Source organism: Lissotriton helveticus, chromosome 8, assembly GCF_964261635.1.
Source record: "Lissotriton helveticus chromosome 8, aLisHel1.1, whole genome shotgun sequence".
NCBI classification, from domain to species: domain Eukaryota; kingdom Metazoa; phylum Chordata; class Amphibia; order Caudata; family Salamandridae; genus Lissotriton; species Lissotriton helveticus.
This window is the reverse complement of record NC_136069.1, coordinates 71,676,345-71,702,822: the sequence shown is the minus strand read 5'-3', so window position 1 is coordinate 71,702,822 and position 26,478 is coordinate 71,676,345. Positions and strand designations below refer to the sequence as shown.

General features: G+C 44.2%; 1 protein-coding gene across 3 annotated transcripts in view; it reads left to right on the top strand.

Moving 5' to 3' along the window:
• NR1I2 (nuclear receptor subfamily 1 group I member 2) overlaps positions 1 to 26,478 on the top strand; it is a 363,371-nt gene that overhangs the window by 294,264 nt on the left and 42,629 nt on the right. For all 3 annotated transcript variants that reach the window (XM_078656650.1, XM_078656652.1, XM_078656653.1), the window contains one exon: positions 16,775 to 16,891. In XM_078656650.1, the coding sequence (XP_078512776.1) occupies positions 16,775 to 16,891 (117 nt within the window). The remainder of the gene's footprint in view (positions 1 to 16,774; positions 16,892 to 26,478) is intronic.

Below are 26,478 nucleotides of genomic sequence, written 5' to 3'. Positions count from 1 at the left end.
AACGGTCGTCCCACTCATAAAAAACCTGGGGCAGACCCCATGGACCCGTCCAATTATCGGCCCATCTCCCTTCTCCCCTTCATGGCCAATGTAGGAGAGTAGGGTCTGCTTCCTATGGTCACCCCCACTTTTTGATGTGATTCACTGGTTTTTCGACTTTATTGTGGCTGTGGGCCTGCTAATCAGACCCCCAGCCCAGCTGTTCTCTATCTAAATTGATACCATGTACTTTAGGCACATACCTGATTGGGTATTGGGTCACCTTTGTGAGCCCCTGTATAGTGTACCATAGGTACCCAGGGCATAGGTGCATCCAAGGCCTACCAGGGGCTGCAGCATGTATTATGCCACCTCTGGCTGGCCATTCAAACTGACACCACAGGCTGATCACTCAGCTTGGGTAAGGTGGTGTAATCACCCCTTACTTAGATATAGTATTTCTATATCTACCTTATATATAGACACATAGTAACCTATAAGTCACTCCTATGGCAGGCCTTAACAATCCGGGAGGCAGAGTGCTTGGTTGTATGTGAGAGGGTGCCGTAGCATGAGCTGAGCCCCTCTGCTGCTTTCGGAACCATGTCCTTATAGCTGTTCTATGATATAGCCATACCATATACTCTTAAGTGCATTATAATCCTCGCGGTTAATGCTAACTGTGATTTGGCTTTATCAAAACATGTCGTGTAAGGTGTCAAACACTTTGGAATACTACCCCCGCCAATTCTGGCGGCGAGGGTTGCATTCCACCCTTCTAGAGGGAGAAGACATGTTTGTTACTGCTTTACCCGGTTAAAGTTAAACAGAGCCTCCGCATCACTAAATGGATGCTGCTGCCACAGACACGAGTCTGACCTCCTGCTGCTGGACGAAACTCCGGCAGGGGAGGCCTGGACAATAGGTTTCCTACCTTGGGAGGTGGTAGCACCTCCCCAGACAGGCTTTTAGTGTATTGGGGCAGGGAGGGATGCAAAACGAGACACTGCCTGGGGCACACAAGGTGCTCCATGCATAGCCCAGTTCAAACCAGTTGCTGGGGCACTCCAGCCCCGCTCTGGCGCGAAACTGGACAAAGAGAAAGGGGTGTAACCACCCCCTTCTCAGGGTCCACCCATAGGAGGAACCTAGCAGGTAATCCAGCCCCTTAGATTAGTATAAATATAGGAGCTGTGTCTAGAGACATTAGATTATCCTGGAACGAAACTCTGAAATGAAACTCTTGGACCTTCGACTTTCTATATCGACTAGAAAACGGAAGACATCTCCCTTGTGGTCAAGGAGTGACCATCTTTTTCAAACAGGCACCACCAGTAACTTGCTGGTTTGCTTTGTCGACGCTCCTGACGGAACCCGAAGACTCAGCTACTCAGGACTGGACTTCTAGACTTCTTGGACTCCGACCCACATCAAAACTGAGACCCGTGGTGGACACGAGAGACGTGGGACCAGACTCCTTGGACATCCTGCAAATTGCTAACTGCATCGACTGCTGAGGTAACTCGCAGTTGTGCATTGGGGTACGTGAAGCCCCAGACCCGAGCATCATCTGCACCAGAGCTCAGCCCTCCTCACTCCACGAGTGCCGCGTGGCGCCCGCTCCTGTATTTCAGCTTGACGTGTCTTCCCAGTTGCTAGCCCGTTGGCTAGTGAGCCCCCTGAAGGCGAACCTTTGAATTCATCTTGCTTTCCTGGTTGCTCCAGGCTTACTCCAGCTTCCCTGCAAAGGAGAAATCCCTCAGACCTTGCTGGTCTGACCTGAAGCCAATCTTTACTTCCTGCGTGGGTTGCGGTTTCCAAGGCTTGTTGGGTCCAATCCGGATACCGACACCGCAGTCAACTACATCCTTTGTGGGACAGCTTGAATCCAGCTCCTGGTTGTCGTCGACGCCTCCTGGTCCTCGTGGCTACAGAGACAAGCTTCACATCTTCACCTGTTTGCATTGCGACATCACCTGGTTCCATCCTGGTTCCTTCCTGGTCACTGGCTAGTGACCCAGACTCTGTCCCCTCTGTTTTCAGGTTCTTCAGCTCCTCGATCCACCCTTGGATCCACCCGGACACTCTTCCTTCGGCCGCCTGCAGCACTTCTTTTGCAGGTCTCCATTGAAAGCATCGACGAAACCCGACACGAAAAGACACCTATGCACCCGGCTTCCATGTGTGAGGTAACTCAAGTACTCCGGTGCTCCCGTGGGTATTGACTATCCAAGTGTCCTAGTTTAAAGGGGTTTCATTGTAGTCCACCCGGAAGTGTCTTTAATCAGTAACTTTGTGACTTCTTCGTTCCCATTGTAAGTCAATGGTAACTCGCGACTGTGTTCCCACACTGCACGCGTCTCCCGTGGGTCTCCTACTTCCAAACCTTTGGTCCTGTAGTGTAGCCCCACCGATGCCCTAGGCGTATTCACTATTCCTGAAGTGGTCCTTATACCACTTACTTAGTATATGGTTCGTGAGGCCCCTAGGGCAGAATTGTATTTGTGCAACTTATAGTATGCTTAGTGAGTAACTTGTAACGTATCTCGAACTCTGACCTCATAAAGAGTGCAGAGGGGTTGTGTTAGTAATAAATATATCTATATTTGATATATACCTTGTTTGGTGTACTTCAATTTGGTATTCAAGGGATTATATATGGTAAAACAACTGGCTTTACATGCTCTTTGATGCTTTTTAGCCTAAGACTGCTGGTCCCTGCTACTACTAGGATAGCTAGTCTATAAGGTTGACTTTACAACCACCATCAATATGGGCCGTTTAGACTGGTGCAAGGTGCCCACTAGAATAGTGGACATCATATGCCAGGCTAACTTCTCACAGCCAAAATATTAGAGGCCCACGTGTCTAGCTGTCTTTCGAATTTCATCGAACACTCTGACTATCTAGAACCTAACCAAGCTGGCTTCTGCCTGTCACACAACGGAAGCGGTGATCCTCGCAGTTCAGGATACTCTTAGAGTCAATGCGGACAAGGGCAACCACCAGGCCCTGGTGCTCCTGGATCCGTCAGCCACGTTCGACACGGTCGACCATAACATACTATTGAACCGTGTCGAACAGGCTGACCTCAGGGGATCCACTCTCAGGTGGATTGCTTCCTTCATTACCAAGCGGACGCAATCAGTATGACATGGAAAGTTTACCGCCCGAGACTCTCTTCCCTCTGTGGGGTCCCTCAGGGATCATCACTGTCGCCACTACTGTTTAATACACTCCCTAAAAAACCGCAAGATTACCATTTTCAATTACTCTGATGACCTGCAGCTGATCATTCCTCTGAATTCTCCAGGTTCAGCGGCACAGTTCCGGGCAACCATGTCCCACATACGGAGTTGGATGGACTTGAACCATCTAAAACTCAATCCAGGCAAGGCGGAACTAGTATAGCCTGGGAAGAGTGAGCTCAGTTGGGGCCCGCATTTCTGGCCGTCCGATATGGGCTCTTCTCCCTTTGCTTCCCCTTCGGTAAAAAGCTTAGGGGTCATCCTCAACGCAGACCTGTTGCTTAAAGGACAGGTGGGAGCTGTTGTCTCCTCTAGCTTTTTCCAACTTCGAAAAATTAGGAAAATTGCACACCTGTTGACTCACTCTGCACTCATACAGGTAGTGATAGCCCTGGTACTCTCGCGCCTGGATTTTTCGAACGCCCTATATCTTGGCCTGCCACTGGGCTTGCTAAAACGACTCCAGATGGTTCAAAATCAGGCGGCAAGACTCATTTGGAAACAGCCCAAATGGCAGTCCGCTAGACCGGGTATGTCAAAACTTCACTGGCTACCGATGGCCCAAAGGGTTGCCTTTAAGACGGGTTGTATAGCTTTCAAGGCATTGCATGGGAACGGCCCCAAATTTGTAAGAAACATGATTAACAACTACAAACCTGTGGTAAATTAAATTTACTTATTACCTCATTTCTGAATTTCTATGCTTAATAAATCATAATTTCTTGTCAATGCAAAGCGAGGAGTCTGTGGTGCTCAAATGAAGGAGGAGGAGACCAATAACTCGAGTTAAGGGGAGCGCTTCCAGCACCAAGCGGGCACAGTAGCAATCTCTCAAGTCCCTCTCTTGAAGTGGGTGTCTTTATTTTCAACAGCAGGACATTTATACAGTCTTGGTCACGAGGCAAAATAGAGGAACAAACAGGTCATGGCAGATAGAGGAACAAAGATCAGCAAGAGGAGCAGATTGTGAAGAAATGGGGGCGTGTCTTAGGCTTCGTGAGGGGACTTGCGATGTGAAATAGTCTGACAGTTGGAAGGGGGAGGCTTCCTCATTTGGGGTTTGTGCTCGTGCTTCATGTCAAAAAGAGGAACTATCTTGTGTAAAACCGAGAGCTATCTTGCTGGTTCTGGGAATTGGCTGAACCACAAGAGTCAAAAAGAGGAACTATCTTGTGTAAATCAGAGACCATCTGCTCTCTGGCTTGCAGTAACTAATTCTTAAAACAGGAACTATCTGCTGGTTCTGGGAATTGGCTGAAGCACAGGAAAGGGTGGTCAATGTGTGGTAAATAAAATATTACCCTGGCATAATTTCTAGTCATTAACAATTAGCATGCATCAAGTGAGAGGCAGAGTCCGTGGTATCTGAGTTAGAATGGGCTTTATTCCAATAACTCGAGTCAAAGGGAGAATATGTTCCATCACCTCTGAGGTTCAGGAAGAGTCTTCTAATCATTTAATAGCAAAACATCATATATATACTTTTTACTCCTTGTACATAGGGAGCTCGAGGCAGAGCAAGACAGAAAATGAGATAAGAACATGTGGGTGTACACTTGATGAGTCATAGGTGTGTGATAGGTAGGTGTCATAGGTGGGTGGGTACTTAGAGGAGGAGTTGGCATGACCAGCTCGAACTGTGCCCTAATAGTGCAATTTGAGCATGACGTGCAATTGACGTGTAACTGGGAGGAGGCTGACTTTCAACCTAGCAGAGAGATCTCTTGTGTCAAGGCGACCAGCACATCTAGTACAACTGATATCTAGAGTCAGGGGATGTATTATCTGAAGAAAAGGTTGTTCGTCACTAAAATACAGAGAGGGCATATTTATTCGTTCATTGCATGAGGGCTGTGAGCTCTTCTATGGTTGCAAGCACCGTGATTTACTTAAATGGAGTCAGAATGGCTAGGCCCTATCTCCCTCAGATAACAGTTATACATAATACAGTCTTGGCAGGCCTCTTGCTGGGCTTCTCTCGGCTGAGCTAGAAGTATGCGAGGTTAGAGGGACGTAACTGCAGCTTCAGTGTGTCAGGAGTCATGAACTGCAAATACATGGGCCTTATGCTACCTTAACGTTTGGGAGATTTTGATGACTGGCATTTCTAATGCAGGACATGATTGCAGGGGCCTAGTGATTCAGGCCACTACAGGGAATATGCATGGATGACATGCACACACATGTAACATAGGGTATATGTAGTGGACATTTTTGGTCAGGCAAAATATCATTTTCCTCATTCCCTCCTTGTCCCCTACATAACCCTTTAGGATACATCTATATTCATGAGACCGTATAGTTGATCATACAGAATCATTTGTTCATCTTTAACTCTTTGTTTACGTGGATGGGGAATACAGGCAGTAGCACACAGGCCGCAAATCGCCGGGCCGCACTGCAGACAGAGACAGCAACCAAATACCATAAGTAGGGCCATTCCTAGGAAGGACATAACTTTCCATTCCCATGCAGATATTACACCCCAGAACCAACTGGACCAAGTCCATGTGCCTGGATCTTGATGTATGACATGAGCAATCTTGTGGAGTCTTGTTATTGCTTCGTACACAGATGGTGCATTATCTGGGATGAAAATGCAACAACTAGATCGGATCACTTTACAAGCTCCGCCCCTATCCGCCAAGATGACGTCTAGAACGAGGCGGTTTTGAAGAACGACAAGTCTAATAGCAGACTGTTCCTGGGTCAAGTTCGCCAGGGCAGATGCAGTTATATTTACAACTTTTTCAAGAGTCCTTGTTAACCTGCGTATCAGTTTACTGTTTTGGACGGGACCTATGAAGAAAAAGAATCCTCTGTTGAAATCTGTATATTGCTCCAAAGCTGTTTCAGTCTGATCGATCCCTGCGGAATCTGTCTCTCTCTTTTGTCTAACATGTTCTAGTCGTGAATCTCTATGATAATTTGATGGGGCTAGAAAAACGGGTGGCAATAAGAATGCTATATAACAAGTCCCACCCCAGTCTAAGGGCAGATGTACATAGGCTGTCTGACCACAAATGAAATAGGTATGGCATGATGTTTTGAAAGAAGAAAGTCCGTTATCATCAAACTCTACTACAGTGTTACACTTGCTGTGTCCCATATGTACTGAGCCTTTCTTACTAACACATAAATCACCTTTTGCTGGCAGGACTGATATAAACGGTGGACCTGTGTTTTGCTTGGGCTGAACGTTTAACATTACAAAATTAACAGATGTATTTCCCTGTTCGTACTCTTCATTCTCTAAATCGGTTCCCTTTCTTTGGGGGAATCCGTCTTTGTCTGGAAAGCATGCTTCATTCATTACTTTATTCAGGTTTCCATATATCCAGCCACCTGGATAAGCTATGTACCTTCTATCTATTGATGTCATTAGAGCAAACCATGCTCCACAGGAACCATTGTGTGAGACCGGTAAAGGGTAGAAGGGCAGAACTCCCTTCGTTTCTTGATAAGGAGGCAGTTGGCCACATACCCAGCAGTCAGTCGCATTGCTGGTCTGATGAGAATGGTGTAACATTCGAATAAATGTATTGTTACGCAGTGCAAGTCGATATGACAGTACATGGGGTGGCAGGTCACTAAATGTATGCTCTGCGGAACTGTTACTGGAAGAATGTATATGTGAGGAAATGGGAAAGAAAACATGTAGCAATAAACTAACACCCATTATAACAATGCACAGAATAAAAAGGATGATCAAAGTAACTATACATCTACTGCGTAATACCTTGCAGTACTTTTCCTTCTTATCTCTCTTCTTGCTATTCTCATATGTGATCTTATGCATGTCAGAATCGAGTCTAACCGATTCACCACCGGGTGGGCTTAAACAATTAAACTACGTCTGACTTACTAGTTCTTAATCTAGACCTATACTCTTGCTGAGGGGTATTTTCTAGCAAAGGTCAGTGTTCTTTATCAAAAGTTTCAAAGTTCCAAAGTTCCAAAGTGTCTTTTGTAGTGATGAAGGTGAGTTTGGCCTTTACGTCCTTCCACCAACTTCGGCGTCTTCCAACGTGGCTCAAGGGGACTTGAACGATCAAAGATCCTGAGGAGTCCAAATTCTCCTGGTGCTATGGCATGTTCCTTGACCTGGGTGTTGTCAGGGAAGGCGGCAGCAACCTGTGAATGAAAAGAGAGTAGTGCAGAAATCAAGGAAGCCAGGTGATCTGTCAGCATGTTACTGTCAACATCAGTAATTTTCTTTGGCATAGGCGTACCTCACATATATACTCCATAAGGAGATAGGCCTGTTCTGGAATGAGCTACCATACGCATGTAAAAGAGGGCAACCGGCAAGGCCACCATCCAATCCACGCCTTTGTCTGTACAGATCTCAGCAACTTTGTCTTAATTGTCTGATTTTGTCTTTCTACAAGGCCTGCGGCTTCTGGGTGTCTGACACAATGGAATTTCCATGTATAACCTAACAGAAGGGACACTTGTTTCATTAATTCAGAGGAGAATGGCTGATCGTTATCTGAATAGATCACATGAGGTAGATCACATGAGGTGATTCATAGCTGGGGAAGTACTGCGCACTAATTGTCTGGCTGTTGTAACAGCAGTATAATCTGGAACTGGATATGCTTCTGTCCATCTAGACAGTGCACACACAACTACTAGGACATACTTGTTAAACCTCTACATCTGTCCATTTGGATACAATCCATCTGGAGAACTTCAAAAGGGTGGTCAGGAGGATGAAATCCGCCTTGTTCCACCGGAATGCCTTTACCTGGATTGAACTGGTAATAGATCATACATGTTCGCTGCTTGTTAAACCAAATGTTCTGTAAGCTGTCTAGCATTGCCTTCTCTCCCAAGTGTGTTGGACTATGTGCTGAGAAGAAAACAATGTACCTTTTCCCCTAGTCATCTAACCTTGGTTAGTCTGGACCCCTCCTTGTTCAGTCCAATTCTTTTTCTCATCTGTTGTGGCATGTGTCTGTATGTCAAGTACATCTTGTGTAGGGTCCCTGACTGTCATACTTTATATCAGTAATGGTACCTCTGTCCTTGTCGTGTCTGTTGGTGTCTGGGCTGTCTGAGCTGTTCGGTCTGCCAGGTCATTACCCTGGGAAATGGTGTCTGTAACTTTGGTGTGAGCTTTGCATTTCAGGATAGAAATGGCTGTAGGTAAATGTATGGCCTCTAACAGGGCCTGAATAAGCTGGCTGTGCTGAATCTTGGTCCCATGGGAGGTCAAAAAAAAAAAAAACTCTCTCCAAAATCATGAACTACGCCATAGGCATATTGTGAGTCAGTATAAATGTTTACTTTCAAGTGCTTTGCTCTTATGCAGGCTTGTGTCAGAGCAATGAGCTCTGCTGCTTGTGCAGACAGGGTGTCTATTTTCTGTGTCTCTATGACTTCTGTGGTCACGGCATACGCTGCTACTAAGTCTCCTGTACTTGTTCTCATGCATGATCCATCTACATAGAGTGTCAGGTCTGGGTCTAGAAGTGCAATATCTGTCAGGTCTTGTCTTGGTTTATTCATTACTTCCACACAGTCATGTGGTGATGCATTTACTGTACTTGAGGGCAAAAGCGTTGCAGGATTCAGAATATTACAACGTCTGATCTCTATGTGTGGTTGAAATAATGTCAGTCCATATCCTGTCAGTCTCGCTACAGTCAAATGTAAAAATAAATAAAAATAAAAAAGCATAAAATGTTTACTGTAACATGGAGTCGCTTAAAACTGGCGCTTGACATAATGCTCTTTTTAATTCCTCAAATGCCAAGGTGTGTTCTTGTGTCCTAGGGAGAACAGTCAAAATGGCTGCCTCCTGTGTAGTTAACTGTATGAGTGGTTTGGCTAGATATGCATACTGGGGAATCCATTACCTACAGTAAGAAGTAAGGCCAATAAATGGTTATGTTAGCTGTATACCTGGTGTACCCTCCTTGGAAAGCAAGTGTTGTACACCACTTGCTTTACACAGAAAGTACAAGACTGTCAGAGATGCAATGTCACAGTCTGGTTCTGATCTTGCTGTAATTAGAATGTCGTTTATGTACTGTATCAGTGCTGTGTTGGAAGGCATGTAAACACTGTCCAGCCGTTCCTTTAGTGTCTGACTGTAAATGCTAGGGCTCACTGTCATCAATCTAGCAAAAATAAATGACATAGAAATAAATAAATAAAGAAAAATGAATTTTCAATTCAAAAGCTCTGCAGTTTACAAAAAAAAAAAAAAAAACCTACTCTAGATCTTGGGAACAGTATGACCATACTACCTACAATATGTTCTCTAAATGTATTTGAATAAAACCAAAGTATTCTTGTCATAGACAGAAGGCTGGAGCCTCTGTGAGAAACAGCCCCTCCCTCTAGAATTATGTTCGCGCTCGGAGTTTTGAATCCACTCCAAGCCGGGCTACACTGAGATCTACAATTGAATGACTGCCAGATGCTGAACTCATTGCAAGAGCAAGACTCCTGCCAAATATTCTGTTTACACTACTGGGGGAACAACTATCCATTTGCAAGCGTGACTTTATCTGAAGTCAATGAAGCTTTTAGTGTTGACCGTTTCAGAGGAGCGACTTGGCCCCCCTTTACATAAACATTGTCTTCGTGGCTCGTCAAGTATTTTTATTCTGTTCGCGAAGGAAGCCTGACTTAGCTGGAGAACAGCCAATAATCGTCCGCGGAAAGGAATTTGAGGATGGCCAAAATCAACAAGACAGGCACTCCAAGAGAGAAAAAGCCCTCCCTTTACATAAACATCATTTACTGGGAACCAGGCCATCTCGGACGGACTGTGTCTCAAGGTCAAAAATACACATTCCTTGTACTTCAAAACATATCTGTTCCCAGGCCAGAGCTTTTCTAACTTTAACTGAAGCAAAATTTAAAACGTGGTAAAAAGTAAATTAATAAAGACATATATTTTTCTGTAACTGAGTGACATGCTAGCATTTTAAATAATTCTGTACTGCTACTAAAAAGCTCCACTTTCTAAAAAACACTTTTGTCTAACTAATTCAGCTAGAAGGCAAGACATTTGAAACATGGGCATTTGTTTAGCATGCAAATTACCATACAAAAAAGAAAGGGACAATTTGCTTCTGCACACAATGTTAAGCACTTTGCAGTTGAGAGAAAAAAACAAACGAATTATCATGGACTGTTGCGTTGGGACTGTTCTCTGCATATATCAATGGAGGCTTCTCCACTTAATGTTGATCTGAAACCATCTGTGTAAGTATTGTAGCCCTGAATCAGACATAATAAATCCTATTTTCCAAGTCTTGTTTAATGAACACTGCTTTTACCGTGCAATATATCACCATTCTATCAGCAGCCTGTCAAAGTACATAGGTGAGCCTTGAAACTAAATGAATGCAAACTAAACTAATGTAGGGGACTCTTAGCAATGCACTAACATGGTAGTGTATTGTAGCTATCAAAAATGGCCACGTTCATTAATTTCACAAATAGCCACTTTCCTAAGCGAGTGGGATAACTGTCACACGCTATTCTAAAGGGCAGCTTGCATTGGGAAAAATATTCTGTAGAAACATTCCTATTAAAACAAAAAACACTGTTGCATTACACTAATTAAAAACGCATTCTATAATGGGTCTGTTTCATATTTTCTTTCCAACCGTGAAAACATTGAAGCACTCTTTGTGCAAACCCTTATCTCACATTTCAGAAATACGCCCATTGGATAACATGGCAAATCGCACCTCCACACAAAACATGCTTTTTTCACCACTTCCACAGCTCAAATCCCTTTCAAATTTGGCATCACAGTAGTCCAAGCTATTCCCTAAATCCTCACCAAAAAGCAACCAAATCCCTCCACTGGAACGGGTACGAATTTCCGCTCAAAAACACGCCCCCCCGCAAACACCAAAAAACGCCAAAATCCCTCCACACCTTGTTGATCAGCATGTTAAAACAAATACTGCCTACTCAGTACAAGATATTAACTCTTCGGCAGCTGAAGCACAATCATTCCCCAATGACTGCAGTACATGGGAAAGTCATGAACTCATCTCTCCACGTTATCACATAACACATACGCACATCTTCAAAACATTTTCTCCAAGTACTTGAAAGAGATCCAGCTCTCTCCTGACTAACGTAACGGCTAGGGACCTGATGATAACATGCTCTGCACAAGCCATAACTACATGGCGCTATTCACAAGCCATATTTACAAGAAACTCAACAAGTCACAAAAATGACACGCTATTCACAAGGCATATTTACAAGGAGCTATACTTAAGAAAATTCAACAAACTACTCACAAGTCTTAATCACAAGTCGCTATTCACAAGCAACTACAAGCCATTCACAAGGCGATACACACATGGATGTAACAAACTATTCACAAGTCTTAAGCACAAAGCGCAATTCACAAATAAACCAACTAGTTACTCACAAGGCACTTGCGCAGTCCAGAAGGGACTTGTCTAGATACAAGGAAATGAACGCTTCAGATGCTGTCGGCTTTAATTCTACATACTCTAAAGGGTACAGGTGGTGGCGTTCTCTACCTACTGGGTCTTTCTGAGGTGGTCACTTTAGCTAGTTTTTCTGACAGAACGGGATCAATACCAGTTAACAACGGCATTTCTTGGCTTGTTTAGCTCTCTCTGCTTTATTGAATTCTTTCTCTGTTCTCCTATGTCACTCTTTGCGCCATAACTCAATGGCATCTTTCTGAGAGGGTCTTGACTTCTTTCTCCAAATGGCGTTTAGCCCATGCTTATTATACATAAAATGACCAGGTGTGTCTCTAGGCCGGATATTAACTGTCTATTCTAGTAAACCTCTTCTGGTCCCTATCTGACGTAATTTTGAAAACAGAAACCAATACAATGGAAACACAATACACAAAAATAGACTGTAACAATCAACAATCATTCACACTAAAACAACATAACATTGAAACACTAAAACAGATACAACGTAAACTGATACAGAGAGTTAAACATGTACTTGAAAAACATTTTTGTGCACTGAAAATACAGTACAACCATACCGGTCCCAAAAATTGAGACACGTCTTTACCGGGCCCACGTTTTACTGTGGACACGTCTTGACCGTTCTCATCTAAAATGAGCCCGTCTTGAAACTAGATACATTCCCCATAGTGGTACTCACCGGGAAAGCAGAACTTGAAACTTGAAGGCCTCGGAAACTTGACTTGACTACGCTTGCGCCTTGGAACAGGTGGACCTCTGGAGACCTCGGACCTTGCTCTCTCACGGGCTGGGCCTCTGGTTGAGACGATCCGCGATTCTCACCGCCTCACATGGATGCCTGGTCGCAGTCCGTCCTCCTCCGTGGGCCTGAGGGAGTGGCAGGAAGTCCTGCTGGTGTGCTTTGAAGTCCGTCACGGCTGTAGAAGGGGGCAAAGACTAGACCGACAACTCCGGCGAGTGGGGAAAGGGATATGTTCCTGTTCGGGCGCCAAATTATGTGGTAAATAAAATATTACCCTGGCATAATTTCTAGTCATTAACAATTAGCATGCATCAAGTGAGAGGCAGAGTCCGTGGTATCTGAGTTAGAATGGGCTTTATTCCAATAACTCGAGTCAAAGGGAGAATATGTTCCATCACCTCTGAGGTTCAGGAAGAGTCTTCTAATCATTTAATAACAAAACATCATATATATACTTTTTACTCCTTGTACATAGGGAGCTCGAGGCAGAGCAAGACAGAAAATGAGATAAGAACATGTGGGTGTACACTTGATGAGTCATAGGTGTGTGATAGGTAGGTGTCATAGGTGGGTGGGTACTTAGAGGAGGAGTTGGCATGACCAGCTCGAACTGCGCCCTAATTGTGCAATTTGAGCATGACGTGCAATTGACGTGTAACTGGGAGGAGGCTGACTTTCAACCTAGCAGAGAGATCTCTTATGTCAAGGCGACCAGCACATCTAGTACAACTGATATCTAGAGAAAGGGGATGTATTATCTGAAGAAAAGGTTGTTCGTCACTAAAAGACAGAGAGGGCATATTTATTCGTTCATTGCATGAGGGCTGTGAGTTCTTCTATGGTTGCAAGCACCGTGATTTACTTAAATGGAGTCAGAATGGCTAGGCCCTATCTCCCTCGGATAACAGTTATACATAATACAGTCTTGGCAGGCCTCTTGCTGGGCTTCTCTCGGCTGAGCTAGAAGTATGCGAGGTTAGAGGGACGTAACTGCAGCTTCAGTGTGTCAGGAGTCATGAACTGCAAATACATGGGCCTTATGCTACCTTAACGTTTGGGAGATTTTGATGACTGGCATTTCTAATGCAGGACATGATTGCAGGGGCCTAGTGATTCAGGCCACTACAGGGAATATGCATGGATGACATGCACACACATGTAACATAGGGTATATGTAGTGGACATTTTTGGTCAGGCAAAATATCATTTTCCTCAAATGAACTAAGATGCCAGGTGCAGGGTGTCTTACAGTTAAGAATATTAACCCCCCTCCCCAAGCGCCTTGAGACCCTCTGGGTGAGTAGTGCGCTATATAAATCCTTGAACTTGAACTTGAACTTTAAGAACAGGAACTATCTGCTGCTGGTTCCCAGAATTGGCAGAACCACAGAAATGTGTGTGTTCACAGTGTACAACCTTGTGCTTCTTCTTTCAGTTGGGGGTGGTCACAGGGCAGTTGGTGTGACAGGCTGAGTTACCAACAATGGACAGGATGTGGCTGAGTCTCTGGCACAACTGGGGGAAGGCACACAGGCAGGCTTCTTGGCATTGGCTCGACCACAAGGAGCAGGGGGTTGTGCAAGATTCAATGGGGATGTGAAGGACAGTTTTCAGACAAGTTGCTGAGAGCATGTCACACACAAAATGGGTGTTTGTCTGAGAAAAATGCCTGTCAGGCAGAAACAGGGAAATGATGGGGCACAATTGTCAATTTTATTTCCACAAACCCCAGCGTAACCTACGCTCTGCCCATCTCCACTTGGTAACTATCCCATTGTTCAAACGAAAAAAGCAAGGAGGAAGCTGTTTCTCCTACCTAGCCGCCACTTTCTGGAACTCCCTCCCCTTGTCACTTAGGAACTGTGACAATCTCTTGGTCTTCAGGAAGTCCCTGAAGACGTGGCTGTTCCAGCAAGCATACGCCTAGGGATTTGGTTACGTCTCTCTGCACTAGCGCCATGAAACCTACGGGTGTACGTGCGCTCTACAAATGGTTATTAACATAACATAACATTGTTGGTTCCCTGAACCACTCGAGTCCTCAGAATTGAAGCCCTGTTTCCTTCAGAGTTCGAATTTGAAGACTTACTCCATGGGCAAGATAAAGGTGATGAGAATGAGCCTCACAAACCTGTGGCTTAGATGGACACCGACATGGGTCTTTTGTTGGATTTTTAGAATGGCGGTTTAGACAGCTCTCAAAGGGAATTACTCGTACCAGGAGCACCACCCCAGCAGACAAATCTTTTCTTTCTCAAATTCTCAATGACGGATATAAAGTTGGGTAGGTTTTCAAACATTGTACAACCTACTGTAGTTAAGTTGGAATTATAATTCTGTTTATAGAGTCTAAGACATACTTCATGCTTGAGTATGCTAAACCCCATTCACTGCCAGCAGTTAATAAACAGACGGTAAAAAAGTAGGCCGGTGCCTTGAAAGTCCACATTCCTGACCCCTTTTTCAACCCCAGGTTACTTGCAACTGCAGACATCATAGGATGAACATTACTTTGCTTCTTAGCAAAGAATCAAGAGGATTGATGCAATGGTCAAAAGTTGTGTATTGGGAGGTATCACCCTTGGGATAGCCAATGCTGACTTGGTCCACCAATGTACCATGGGGAAGGGTCACTGATAACCTGCCAGGGCAGAGGGAAGGATCACTTGCACAGCTGATGGAGAGCAGATACACACAGACATATCCTGTGTGCAAGCCTTTACACAATATATATGATTAGACGGCATGCTTGGATTGCGACTGCTGGAGAGAGGACGTGTGAAAGCAAGTCTTATTTGCATGCCAGTGTATGACCTTTTTTTAGGAAAAAAGACAACTTAGTGGGGGGAAATTAATTTAGACAGTTTGCTCTTTGAAATCAATGTTTCCATAAAAACCAGTCTACTGAAAATACTGGAAGGGAATTCTAAAGCAACTTGATGTCACGTCGGCTCCAACTGGCGTCACTGCAGCAGGAACCTTATTTTAGAGTGAAAGCAAATCAGTTAGAAAGGCTCACTAAAGCAACATATCAACTTCAGCTCTGCCCCTGCAGCATCAGAACTATTGGAAGGGCACAATATACTCCTTGCTTGCAAAATGGAGGGTGATGACGTCACACCGTTTTATGCTAACCTTTAAACTGCCACCCATCACACCCTTCCCTTGTCACCTCCCTCCACACAAGCATCTTGATCAAATAAGTGAGGATGCTCATGGCTAAATGAATTCTTGGGAAGATTCCTGCATCAAAGAAGTGACGTGTTACACCTGCCATTTCATGATTCCTAAAATGAGCCAAAAACTGTGACCAATACCGACTGTGCTTGTTTAATGAAGACATTGTTGAGGAAACAGCATTCACCTGCATAAGTTCAAATTTTAGAACTGCAATGGACTGGTGTTTGATTTCCTGAATGTGTACTTTTGTATTCCTCTTAGAGTGTGCCAGAGGAAATATTTGAGGTTTGCCATGCAAGAGGAACATTTTAAAATGGAGATTCAGCATCCCACCTTACATAAGCTCACACAGTCTTCTTCAAGTCAATTGCAGGAGTGGCTGTCCACCTGTTTTACTGAGGATTCGTATAGAGAGTCTGAAAGCCCGGATGCTGCAGCAGAACATTTTGAAGTCCAAGGCATCTATTGCACGAACTTTGTTTCTTACCAAATTGAGACACGTTATTAATGTTGTTCTCCTTGAAGGTCAGATCATCATGGCATTGCTTGACCTAGGGGTGTCATCATCTTCAGGTGGATGGTGGTATTGCTAAAAAAGCGAAAGTGAGAATTAAGTCTGGGGGAACTTTCAAAACCGGTGAATTTGTAGGAAGATGTACAATAAATTAGAAAATATGTTATCAAAAATAATCACTTTTTTAACAAGATAGATGGTAACTACTTGAACTAAGCCCCACGTGATGTGTTTTGGACCTCACCACTGAAAATACATTCAACAGAGCCTCAAAGTAATAAGACAAGTATTTTAACTATAGAGCAATCATCACCCGCTGAGTTGGACATTATCCTCCAATTATCAAAAATCATTTCCACTTTAATTAGTTTATCTGTGCCATTCCACTGTATCATTTTTTTCACCCTCACCTTGAAGTTTGTGAATCTTACTTTTTCTGTGTCCACTCAAACTCCGAGGCGATGGCTCAACTGCAGCGACATGTACTACAACCTCCCTGTTTCTTCCCTTATAGCTTTCTAGGGCCTTCGTTTGTGGTCCATATTCCTGCTGCCAGTACAGCTCAGTCAGATCCAGTGTCCTCTTGTAAGTCTCCTTCCTCCTATGATCATCGTTGCTCCCTAATTTTGCTTTCTCTTCCTCTTTCCAGCTGGATTCAAGGCGCTTCTCCTGGACCCTCTCCTGAAGTTTCACTACATTTTGAAGAAGTTAAATCTACAGAACGAGGAATACTCGCTGATGCAGGCCATCTCCCTCTTCTCACCAGGTATTAACATGATTGCTACGAAGTCTTCCCCCAGGCTTTTCTTCCACCATCAGCCTTAACTTGTATTTATTTGAGGTTATTCATGCTCGACATGCATTTCTAGTGAGGAACTGTTGGAGTTAGGGGATACAATCTGCACGGTAGACCACATTCTTCTCCGCTCATAGTGAAAGTCTTGATTTGGTTTTATCCACCCTGAGACATTCTGCTTTGAAACCAATTTCCTTTTGTGATTTTCATTACAAATTTCTTAGTATCCTCTATATAGGTAAGGAAAGGTGTGAAGAGACTGCCCAGCCAAAATATTGGGAATTGGAAAGCGAAGTAGAAGGGAATTATCTGTCCATGGAAATAATCTGCTGTTTTCAGATGGACCTCCTGGATGATTATCCGGAAAACCAGATATAAGCAAAGTTGAAAAGTGATTGCTAGATCTGCTTGAATTAAACTTAATTGCTTGGCGTTCCACTAGCAAGCATTCCATTCAATTGTTTAGCATGCATGTTCCTTTTAGCCTTGGCCTTGCCCCAATATAAGTAGTTCTGCCTTGAACTGCAGTGCTGCGCCTCCCCTGGGTGGGAAAACTAACCAGTGAGACACATGAAAATCTGATGCATATTTGTCCGGAGCCTAAATCTCCATCGCCCATCTGATTCAAATTTATTTATCATGCATAGCTAATTAAAACCATTACATGTCCATTAAACCACATTAAAAAACAATGCCATATAACATACTATCAGATTAAGCTGTGCCAGGCTAAACAATTAAAACAATATCTTATCTGGTTCAGGTCCAGGAAAACAGTCCCCTAAACCCTAATCACCAGCCGGCTGGACTACGGCAATGTGCTCCACGCAGGAGCCACCACCCAATTCCTGAAAAGAATCTAGGGGATACAGAATTCAGCAGCCAGACTCATCCTCGACTTCCCCAAATGGACCCACCTCAGGACGTTCCACTGCCTCCCCATCCTGAAAAGATGTCTATTCAAGATGCTGACACAGCCCTGCATGACCCAGGACCAGCATACATCAACCACCACCTGAACTTCCAGCAACCTTCCAGACACCTGCCCTCCGCATACCTCACCCTCGCTCGCGCTCCCTGCATCCACAGAGGACGCTCCTTTTCCTATCTCGCTGACAAGTCCTGAAATGACCTACTGCTGCACCTCCGACAGCATCCTCTCTCCAGGTATTCAGAAACGGAGTTGAGACCTGGCTTTTCGACTGATCCCAGCAATATCTTAGTGCCTGGATACCCTTGCAGGTGATTATCCGAGCTCTACAAATCCTAGTTGATTATTCAGTCAGGAGGAGCTGAACCCAAGACTAAAATCAGTCAGAACAGATATTGAGAATCCACAGGAACCAGTTTGAAGGAAATCCCCTTACGTTGTATCTCCTGAAGGACTTCGATCTCTATACCCATTCAGGCAGTGAAGTGCCTGTCGTACTGTGCAAACTTTATGCATTAAAGTGCGTGTGGTGCAGCTATTTTTATACCTATTAGGGAAAGCATGTGCACTTCTACGTTAATACTCTTGCCATAATTAAAATATTTGATTGCATACCCATAAAAACTTTATTTCCTGATGATAAACTCTTCTAACCGGTTATAAAGTGCTAATCATAATTACTCCCTTCCCAATGCATTATGCACACTCAAACCATAGGTGAGTTATTCCTTAGAGGAGTATCATCTTAGCCAATACTTTACCCCGTGTATCCGTCAAGGTATGGCATGCTTAAAATGCAATGACGAGTACAGGTTATTATGTACCTGGCGCAAGCACAAAAACTAGCTGTATAGAACCTTATAAAACGTAATGTGCTAAACCGGTTTAAGGTAGTAAAATGCTTGACATGCTATTTAACCCCTTCGCAGCGGGGGTAATTCCCCCGCTGTGCTTGGGGGAGGGAGGGCGCGCACAGCGCCCCGGTGCTCGTCACGAGCTCAGCTCGTCACGCAGCAGTTCCTGTGGAACGCTCAGCACAGTGGGGAAATTAGCCCTGCGTGCGAGCGTTGTGGCCGTTATGACGAGCTCAGCTCGTCATGAGCACACGGCCACCGTGCCTCATGACGAGCTGAGCTCGCGATGAGCACCCATGTGGTTAATGGACCTCCCATAAACGAAAAAGAAATAAGCTTACAAAACAGGCAATAGTCCTGAATAACCATGCATTCTGATGTTCTCAGGCTCTCAAAACAAAAGATTATACGATCTTGATCCGTTTTGTAAACAGTAATATGACAAAGCCTATATTCAGTGTTGTATTGATGGGTTTCAAGCAAGCACTGTATGACTACAGGTATGGAATCTCACCTTAATCAGAGGCTTCCTGAGATACTGTGTTTGTGCAGCTAGGAGGTTAGGACAAATACATAAGATATGTATTAACGTTTCCTCGGCCTTACCCCAAAGCTTTTCTGGTGCCTTGGTCAAGAGTGGTAGCTTATCCAAAGTTGAGAGGGCCCAGAAAATATAGTGTAAAAATGTACTTTCTAAAACCTGTGAAGAGCAGTCAGATAAATAACCCTGTGGACTAGAGAAGGAATCATTATTAATTATCTGCCATGAAGCAGTGTGCTTGGCCATGTCGCTTTTATTAAAAATAATTTTTATATATATTTGTGTGATTTTAACCATTTTATAAACATGCTTTTTACATTGTGATAACATTAATTGAATGAAACAGGTTTTGTAATTTTCTAATTGAATGAGTTGGCATATGATTTTACTTGTTGGGTAGGCTGGAAACAATACCAGTGTGGTTGTTTGGTAGGTAATAGTTAATTCTCAATCTAGCAGTGTTCTAGGTGATGTTACATATACTATGGTTCAAGGGATTATTTGTTTAAAAAATCAATCTGTATATTCCAAGGAACCTGTAGAAGTGCTCATCTCTTGCCAGATCAAATTGTCCAGGAATCCTGGGTGACCATTTTTAAATCAGTGACATATTTATCAGCATTCTCTTACAACTTATATCCAATTTAAATCCCCATCACTATTCACATGGAAGTTCCAGCCAAATCTTTCACGCATTTCTTGGAAGTTATAGCTATATCTTATCTTGTATCCAACATTATTCTGTTACAAGTTACTGCCTAGGTCACATATGTGCATCTGCTTACAGTTTCCAGAGAAGCATATTTCTGTGTAATAACATTTTAAAATAGGATATTTTCTACACTCTAGGTAAAATTACTTTAATTGAAAATGTTTGCCTGCTTTTACCAGATGTAATACATAGACTAGATTTGCCTCAGCAAAACGGCCAACCTGTTGAAAATTTCTTGAAGTGCTGCAAATGCAGAATGAAGTGACAGCATGATGGTCCAATGAAATCCTTACTACCACAGTTGTCATAAATTTCACAACACACAGTATTTCCAATGTTGATCATTGTGCTTTGGTCTCCAAATAGATAAATATCTTTTGCACATCTCTAGGAACTGTGAAAAGCCATTACCAACTTTTGAACTAACAGGGAATTAACAATATAGATGGTTTGTGAACAGTGATGGCCACAGAGTTATGTATTGTTTGGCCTTAATGCATTAGAACATCTAGTCCTATTTACAGGCTTCAATGATACCTTCGATTACAGCTGTAAAGTTTGAATGCAGGTGTGTGTGTCTGTCTGTTTTGTCTGGTCTGTCTGTCTGGTCTGTCTGTCTCCGTTTCATAAATTGAGAGCCCAAAAAGTAATGTCATTGTGTCTGTGATGGATGGCTCTACTTTTCCTTTGAAACTGGTCTTATCCACATGTCTGTCAGATGTGGAGGACCTGAGATTGGAATAAAAGATCTAAAAATGAAATGTTGCCTGGCTTGGGTCAGGTTGCATGATCTCCTCTATGTATGCCCTGAAATTGTGAATAACTGTAGGAAGTATTAGAAGAGAAGGCCCTACATAGGATACTAGGTCTCATGTTGGGTGCATTGTGGTTGCATCGGGTGCTTCACAAGTGGCATGAGGAGTTGAAAACAGACATTTGAAAAGCAGCATTTCAGACACTAGCTTTACCTGAGAAATTTGCTTCAGGTTGGTCAAAGGTTGTTAATGGTAAGATCCCAAAACAGGTCACTTTGTCAAACAGCGTAGGAAGGGCCATAGGTCATTGTTGAATTTTGTAATCCGAATTGGAACATTGGAATGTCGAGCGTGCCACTGAAGAGGATACAGGGCTTCTAATGGCCGGTAGAAGTCCGGAGCATCAATATTCCAATGTTTCTCTTTGTTCACAGCTACTGCAGTGGACAGAGGCCTTACGGAGCCTGAGGGGATTTCAGCCCTCTCGGGCCCCATGAGACCGTTCTTTTACTATTTAGAACATTCTACCCTCTAGGGGCGGAATGTACTAATTGCCTTATAGCCCTCAGTAGCTGGCAATACCGGCTGTTAATAGGGGTGGAATGTTCGAATAGCCTTATAGCCCTCTATAGCGGGTTATGCCGGCCATTAAAGGCCATTAAAGGCATGCTCCATTGTTTAAGGCCTTGCCTTTAACGTTGCGATGGGCCTTTAATGGCCAGTAGAGCCCACTACGGCGTGCTATAAGGCTATATTAGAACATTGCAATGTTGAAAGCTCTGTAGAAGACAATGGAGCAGCTTCAGGCTTATTATGGCTGATATAAGCCTTGTGCTCCAACATCCAATGTTTGTCTGTGTTTCTCCCTTTTCAATGCACAAGATGTTATCCTTAGTTGGGTGAAATAAACAAATAAAACCATACGATTTCTTCGAACTAACTTAGCTTAATACATTGTTTAAAGGGTCCGGTATCAACCTTCTCCCCTAGTAGCATCAACGTTTTCAATATTGTATACACAATTAAATAATAAAAATTCTAATAGCCTTATAGCCTTCTGCCACGGTCTATACCAGTTGTTAAAGACCTGTGTCTCCGGCCTATAACACATGTTCAGGGCCTTTAACAGCAAGTATAGTCTTCAGCAGGGGCATAAAAGACCATACTAAGTGCCCAGTGCACATACAACAGTGGTGTATATGTCAGTAAATGTTTATGAACCATCACTGGTTTCTAAGATCACAATAAAAACTTTGCAGAAGCTCTGTGTAGGCGATACCCGCATCCTGGCTGTCTCAACTGTCAGACGTACAACATACAAACACTCCCATCTCAAGTAACATTGGAGTCTAAAAACAGACATACGTAGTCCATTATTTGTGAGCATCATAGAAAACACAACAACTATGTCTGTGTGGCATAGCCCATGATATGGGAGCCACAATTATAATACTTAAAGCATACACGCTTATATTGAAATAAGAAAGCAGATATAGTTGATTGTAAGTGAATGTAAAAATAACAGGTTAACAAAGTTGGCGTAGGCTGAGCTTGTGGTCTCTGTAATACTAACTGCCACACTTACTTCTAAAACGCATCAACAAAGTTTGGACAGTGCCACACATACAGACAAGTCTGGTCAAAAAGCAGAAGATCCTAATGTTTTGTGAAAAGCCTGATGAGTATAATGTACAAGAGCAACTCATATGCCAAGGGAACCTAGGCAATAAAATATTAAAAACAATGGTTTGCCAGGGACTAATTTAAGTGGAATGGATACATGCATAGCAAAGCAATTACTATCAACTGAAAATATTGATCATAGTCCTGAATCTAAAAACACAAAACCAATTATTGTATTCAATAAACTTGTAGCAAGCCTGTGAAGCCAGAGAGAGAGCAGGAGAAACAGGGGCATTGAGCAATCTGAGGAACCAAATCATGAGAAAACTGTGGGCTCAGGCCCAGTGGTAAAATGCACAGCAGTTAAGACCATCACTATCCCAGGGTGGGTGGCAGAGGAGAGGACACCCTGTGTTATGAAGCTGAGAGGTTAGTGGTGCCCCAGCAGCTACCATGTTACTGGGATACAGAGAGAGCACACCACTGGAACACTGAGTCATATAGGTTATTGGTAGGCACCAACTTGTATCTACAATCCTTCTCAAGGGGATATGGGTGCCCCTTCACCCACCTCACCTAAAGCAGACCATGTACCTTAGACCTGTGGCCATAAGGGCAGGGGTACCACCAGGATTACTCGGCCATCCCTCCCCACTCATCATATCTTTTTGTGGGTGTTGGGAAGGAGTGAAGCGTGTGCAGAGGGGAAAGCTCCTGACACTCCTGAGACAGTCGCCATTGGTGCATGCTTGCGTATGTTTGGTTCCTCATGAGCACCAAAGCTGACAGAGGAGGTGCATAAATGAAAAGTTTAGAAATCTTGCAGTATTAAGGGTCATAAACCTCTGAAAATCCTGTATAATTACCTGTAGGCCCATGAAGATAATATGAGGGAGGGCTCTGAAACTTATGTCTAGGTCTGAGTAAACACAATCACTGAAGAACCCCCTTTCATAGCTGTGGGGCAATAAGGGTGCACCAGGAAGCAATCGGATATTGAGAAATGTCACCTGTTATAGAACATATTGAGTTGCGGTGAATGTGAGTGTATTTGTCGCACTCCCAGAATAATAGACTATTTTGAATGGACACAAAAAAAAGTACTCGTTGAGCACTCTTTGGAGAGGGAGCTTTGGAAATAAATGACCTCACGATAAAACATCTGCAAAATTCTGGTGGCTTCCTCACACCTTCTCTAGGTCTGTAGGGCCAGAAACTGTAGAATTGAAAAGCAAACAGACCACTGGGACTGTATGGACTAGGGTGGGTCTCACAGCACCAAAGCCCAGGCACCCTTCCAGTAACTTCCCTTTCCTATCTTAACAGAAAAGTAAGGGGATGAAAGACCTTCTAACTGAGAACAGGGGTCTTGGGAAGGTTGGGTGGAAGATAGGGAAAATTGAAAGACCTAAAATCATTAAGTTTGCGTGAATGCTGTTCACCTCAAGCTGCATGGACTCGGGGCCTGTGACCCTCACCCTATGGGTTCTATAATACAGTTCTATGGTTTGGATGGACAGGTGTTTCTGTACCGCCCTGGGATTGGAAGTTGGGTAATTTTTCTTACTGTTAAGCGTGGTCACTATCTTGTAGTTCTGGGCACGGGCTTTGCTAAAAAAGTGATCCCCTATACACATGTATCTCAAACATAGGGGAGTACACATTGCCTTCTTACAGGAAACTCTTCTTGGCAATGGGAGGGTCATAGACTACAGAAACGTTGGAGGGGACAGGGCTACTGCACGGTCCACTCTAGTTATGCAAGCAAGCCACTCGTCTGGATCAGAACCCTTGTCCTCTTCCAGTACGTACATGTGCTGGCATTTACGAAGGGGTGCTATGTGTTTGTTTAAGGGATCTAAGAGGACCTGCCATTAGTCTTTCCCTGGGTAATTTAGCATACTCCCAGGAAGCCATAAACACAGCATTTTGCATCTACTAGCACTGCTGAAATTCCGTGACAGCCTCATGATGCAGTCTTTTTCTACTCAGTCACCTTACCGGTGGTGCCTGCAATGCATACTCTCTGTAGACTGACTTATCAGAGAACAAGAAATCCGTAGCACCAGAACTGACTCTGCAACTTGCAAACCTGAGGTGTGCACAGTCCGGTGATTGAATTTTATATGACATATGAGGACCTACTGGTCACAAAGTTGGCAGAAAGTGTACAACTCCACCCTGGATACCAGAATACAGACACAATTTGTGTGCAAGGTCCATCTGGTCTCTTTCCCCAAAATGGTCATGTTTGACAACGATTATAAGACCCTAAGCAAAATACTAGTGATGAGACTAATGGAAGCAATGTTCAGCGTGGTCCGCCCTGACCAAAATGTCTTTACATATGGCAGGTCCACCTTCTTCAATATGCACAGGTTACACAGGCTCCTTGAGGAGGCGCCACTACTTTGGCCTTTTTCAGCTTGACTGGTTTTGGTTTTAGAAAAGGCCTTTGATTTTCTACACTGGGGATATATGTTCATGATGCTAAGTAGGGTCGGCCTGGGGACAGGTAGGTAAGTGCCCAGACATCTCTTTTGCTTCAGTGAGACCTTGACCTCGCCTTGCCCTTCTGACTGTATTGGTGTCTGTCTTGTGCCGGTTTCCCTGTTGGCTGCTCGTTCTGCCACGAATCAGTAACTACTCTTTCATTGTTTTTGCCATCTGTTCTATCTGCCCCAGTCTCTGTTTATCTGCTACTTTTTGTACCCCTTGTTCCTCTCAACTGCCTCTTCTAAAAAACAATTTCACTCTCTTTTACATCTTGGTCTCTCCTGTCAGTTTTTGCCCTCCAACTTGCTCCTCTGATCATGTTTTCCTGCCTTGCCTCTCCCACCAAACATTCTTGCTCTCCCCGCTGGACTTTCCAGCCCTTGCTGAGCCCATACACCACCCCCTGCACTACCCCCAGTCTCCATGGTCCTACTGGACAATAGTACCAGGAGTGATTCAGGCCCCAGCGGGCAGCGCAGCGGGCATGCTAACGGTGCACCAAATGCAAGCCCATCGGCGCCCCGTCTGCACCTTGACCACACCCATTGCTAGGAACCCTGGTCCAAATGCCACACGCAGCTACACCGCTAACAAGCTCCACCTGCCACCGCTGCCCTCAAGACCTGGCTGCTCAAAAACACCTTTGGGACCTGCAAGCGCCTGGATACCCTACAGAGTGATTAGCTGCACTTTATAAATCCCAAGTGCTGGGCCCTTCGCCACACCACACCCTTCCATGACGTGGCCAGGATCTGGCTTAGGACATGGAACATCCTGGGCATGGGCTTTGCTAAAAAAGTGATACCCTATACACATGTATCTCAAACATAGGGGAGTGCACATTACATTGCCTTCTTACTGGAAACTCTTCTTGGCAAAGGGAGGGTCATAGGCTACAGAACCGTTGGAGGGGACAGGGCTACTGCACGGTCCACTCTAGTTATGCAAGCAAGCCTCTCGTCTGGATCAGAACCCTTGTCCTCTTCCAGTACGTAGATGTGCTGGCATTTATGAAGGGGTGCTATGTGTTTGTTTAATGGATCTTAGATGACCTGCAGTCTTTCTGGGCAGCATCTACTCGCCGAGCCACCTGAAATTCCTGTCTGAACTATCCATGCAGTTAGCTCGCTATCCACCCTCAATCATTGAGACTTCAACTGCATATTCAACACTGCACCGGATAGGTTGCATCCTCTCTTCCCCTGAACAACCACAGTGGTGGTCACCCTGGTCACTGGAAGGCTACCCCAGCACTAGGGAATACTCCTCCTCCCCTCCACCCCCGATCTCCACATCCGGCTGGATAGTGGCCTGTGTCAATTTACCACACAGACGTTGGTGCCTAACGAGGAAAACCTAGCGAGGACTATTTCCAACCACAATCCCTTGCTCTGCTCCTACAACTGGGGGGTGGGGTGGATGGCTTCTCACCAGTCCCAACCTGGAGGCTCCAGCTGGACGCCCTGGAAGACCAGGCCTTTTACCAAACCCTCTGACACCATAACCCATTACGTAGCTGAAAATAGTAACTCCGCCTGTCTTGTAGAGTGGGATGCTCTTAAAACTGTGAGTATGCAATGCCCCTGAACCACTCTTATTGGGGCTCATGGCGCAATGCACCGAGCAATGATCCTACTAGAAGTCT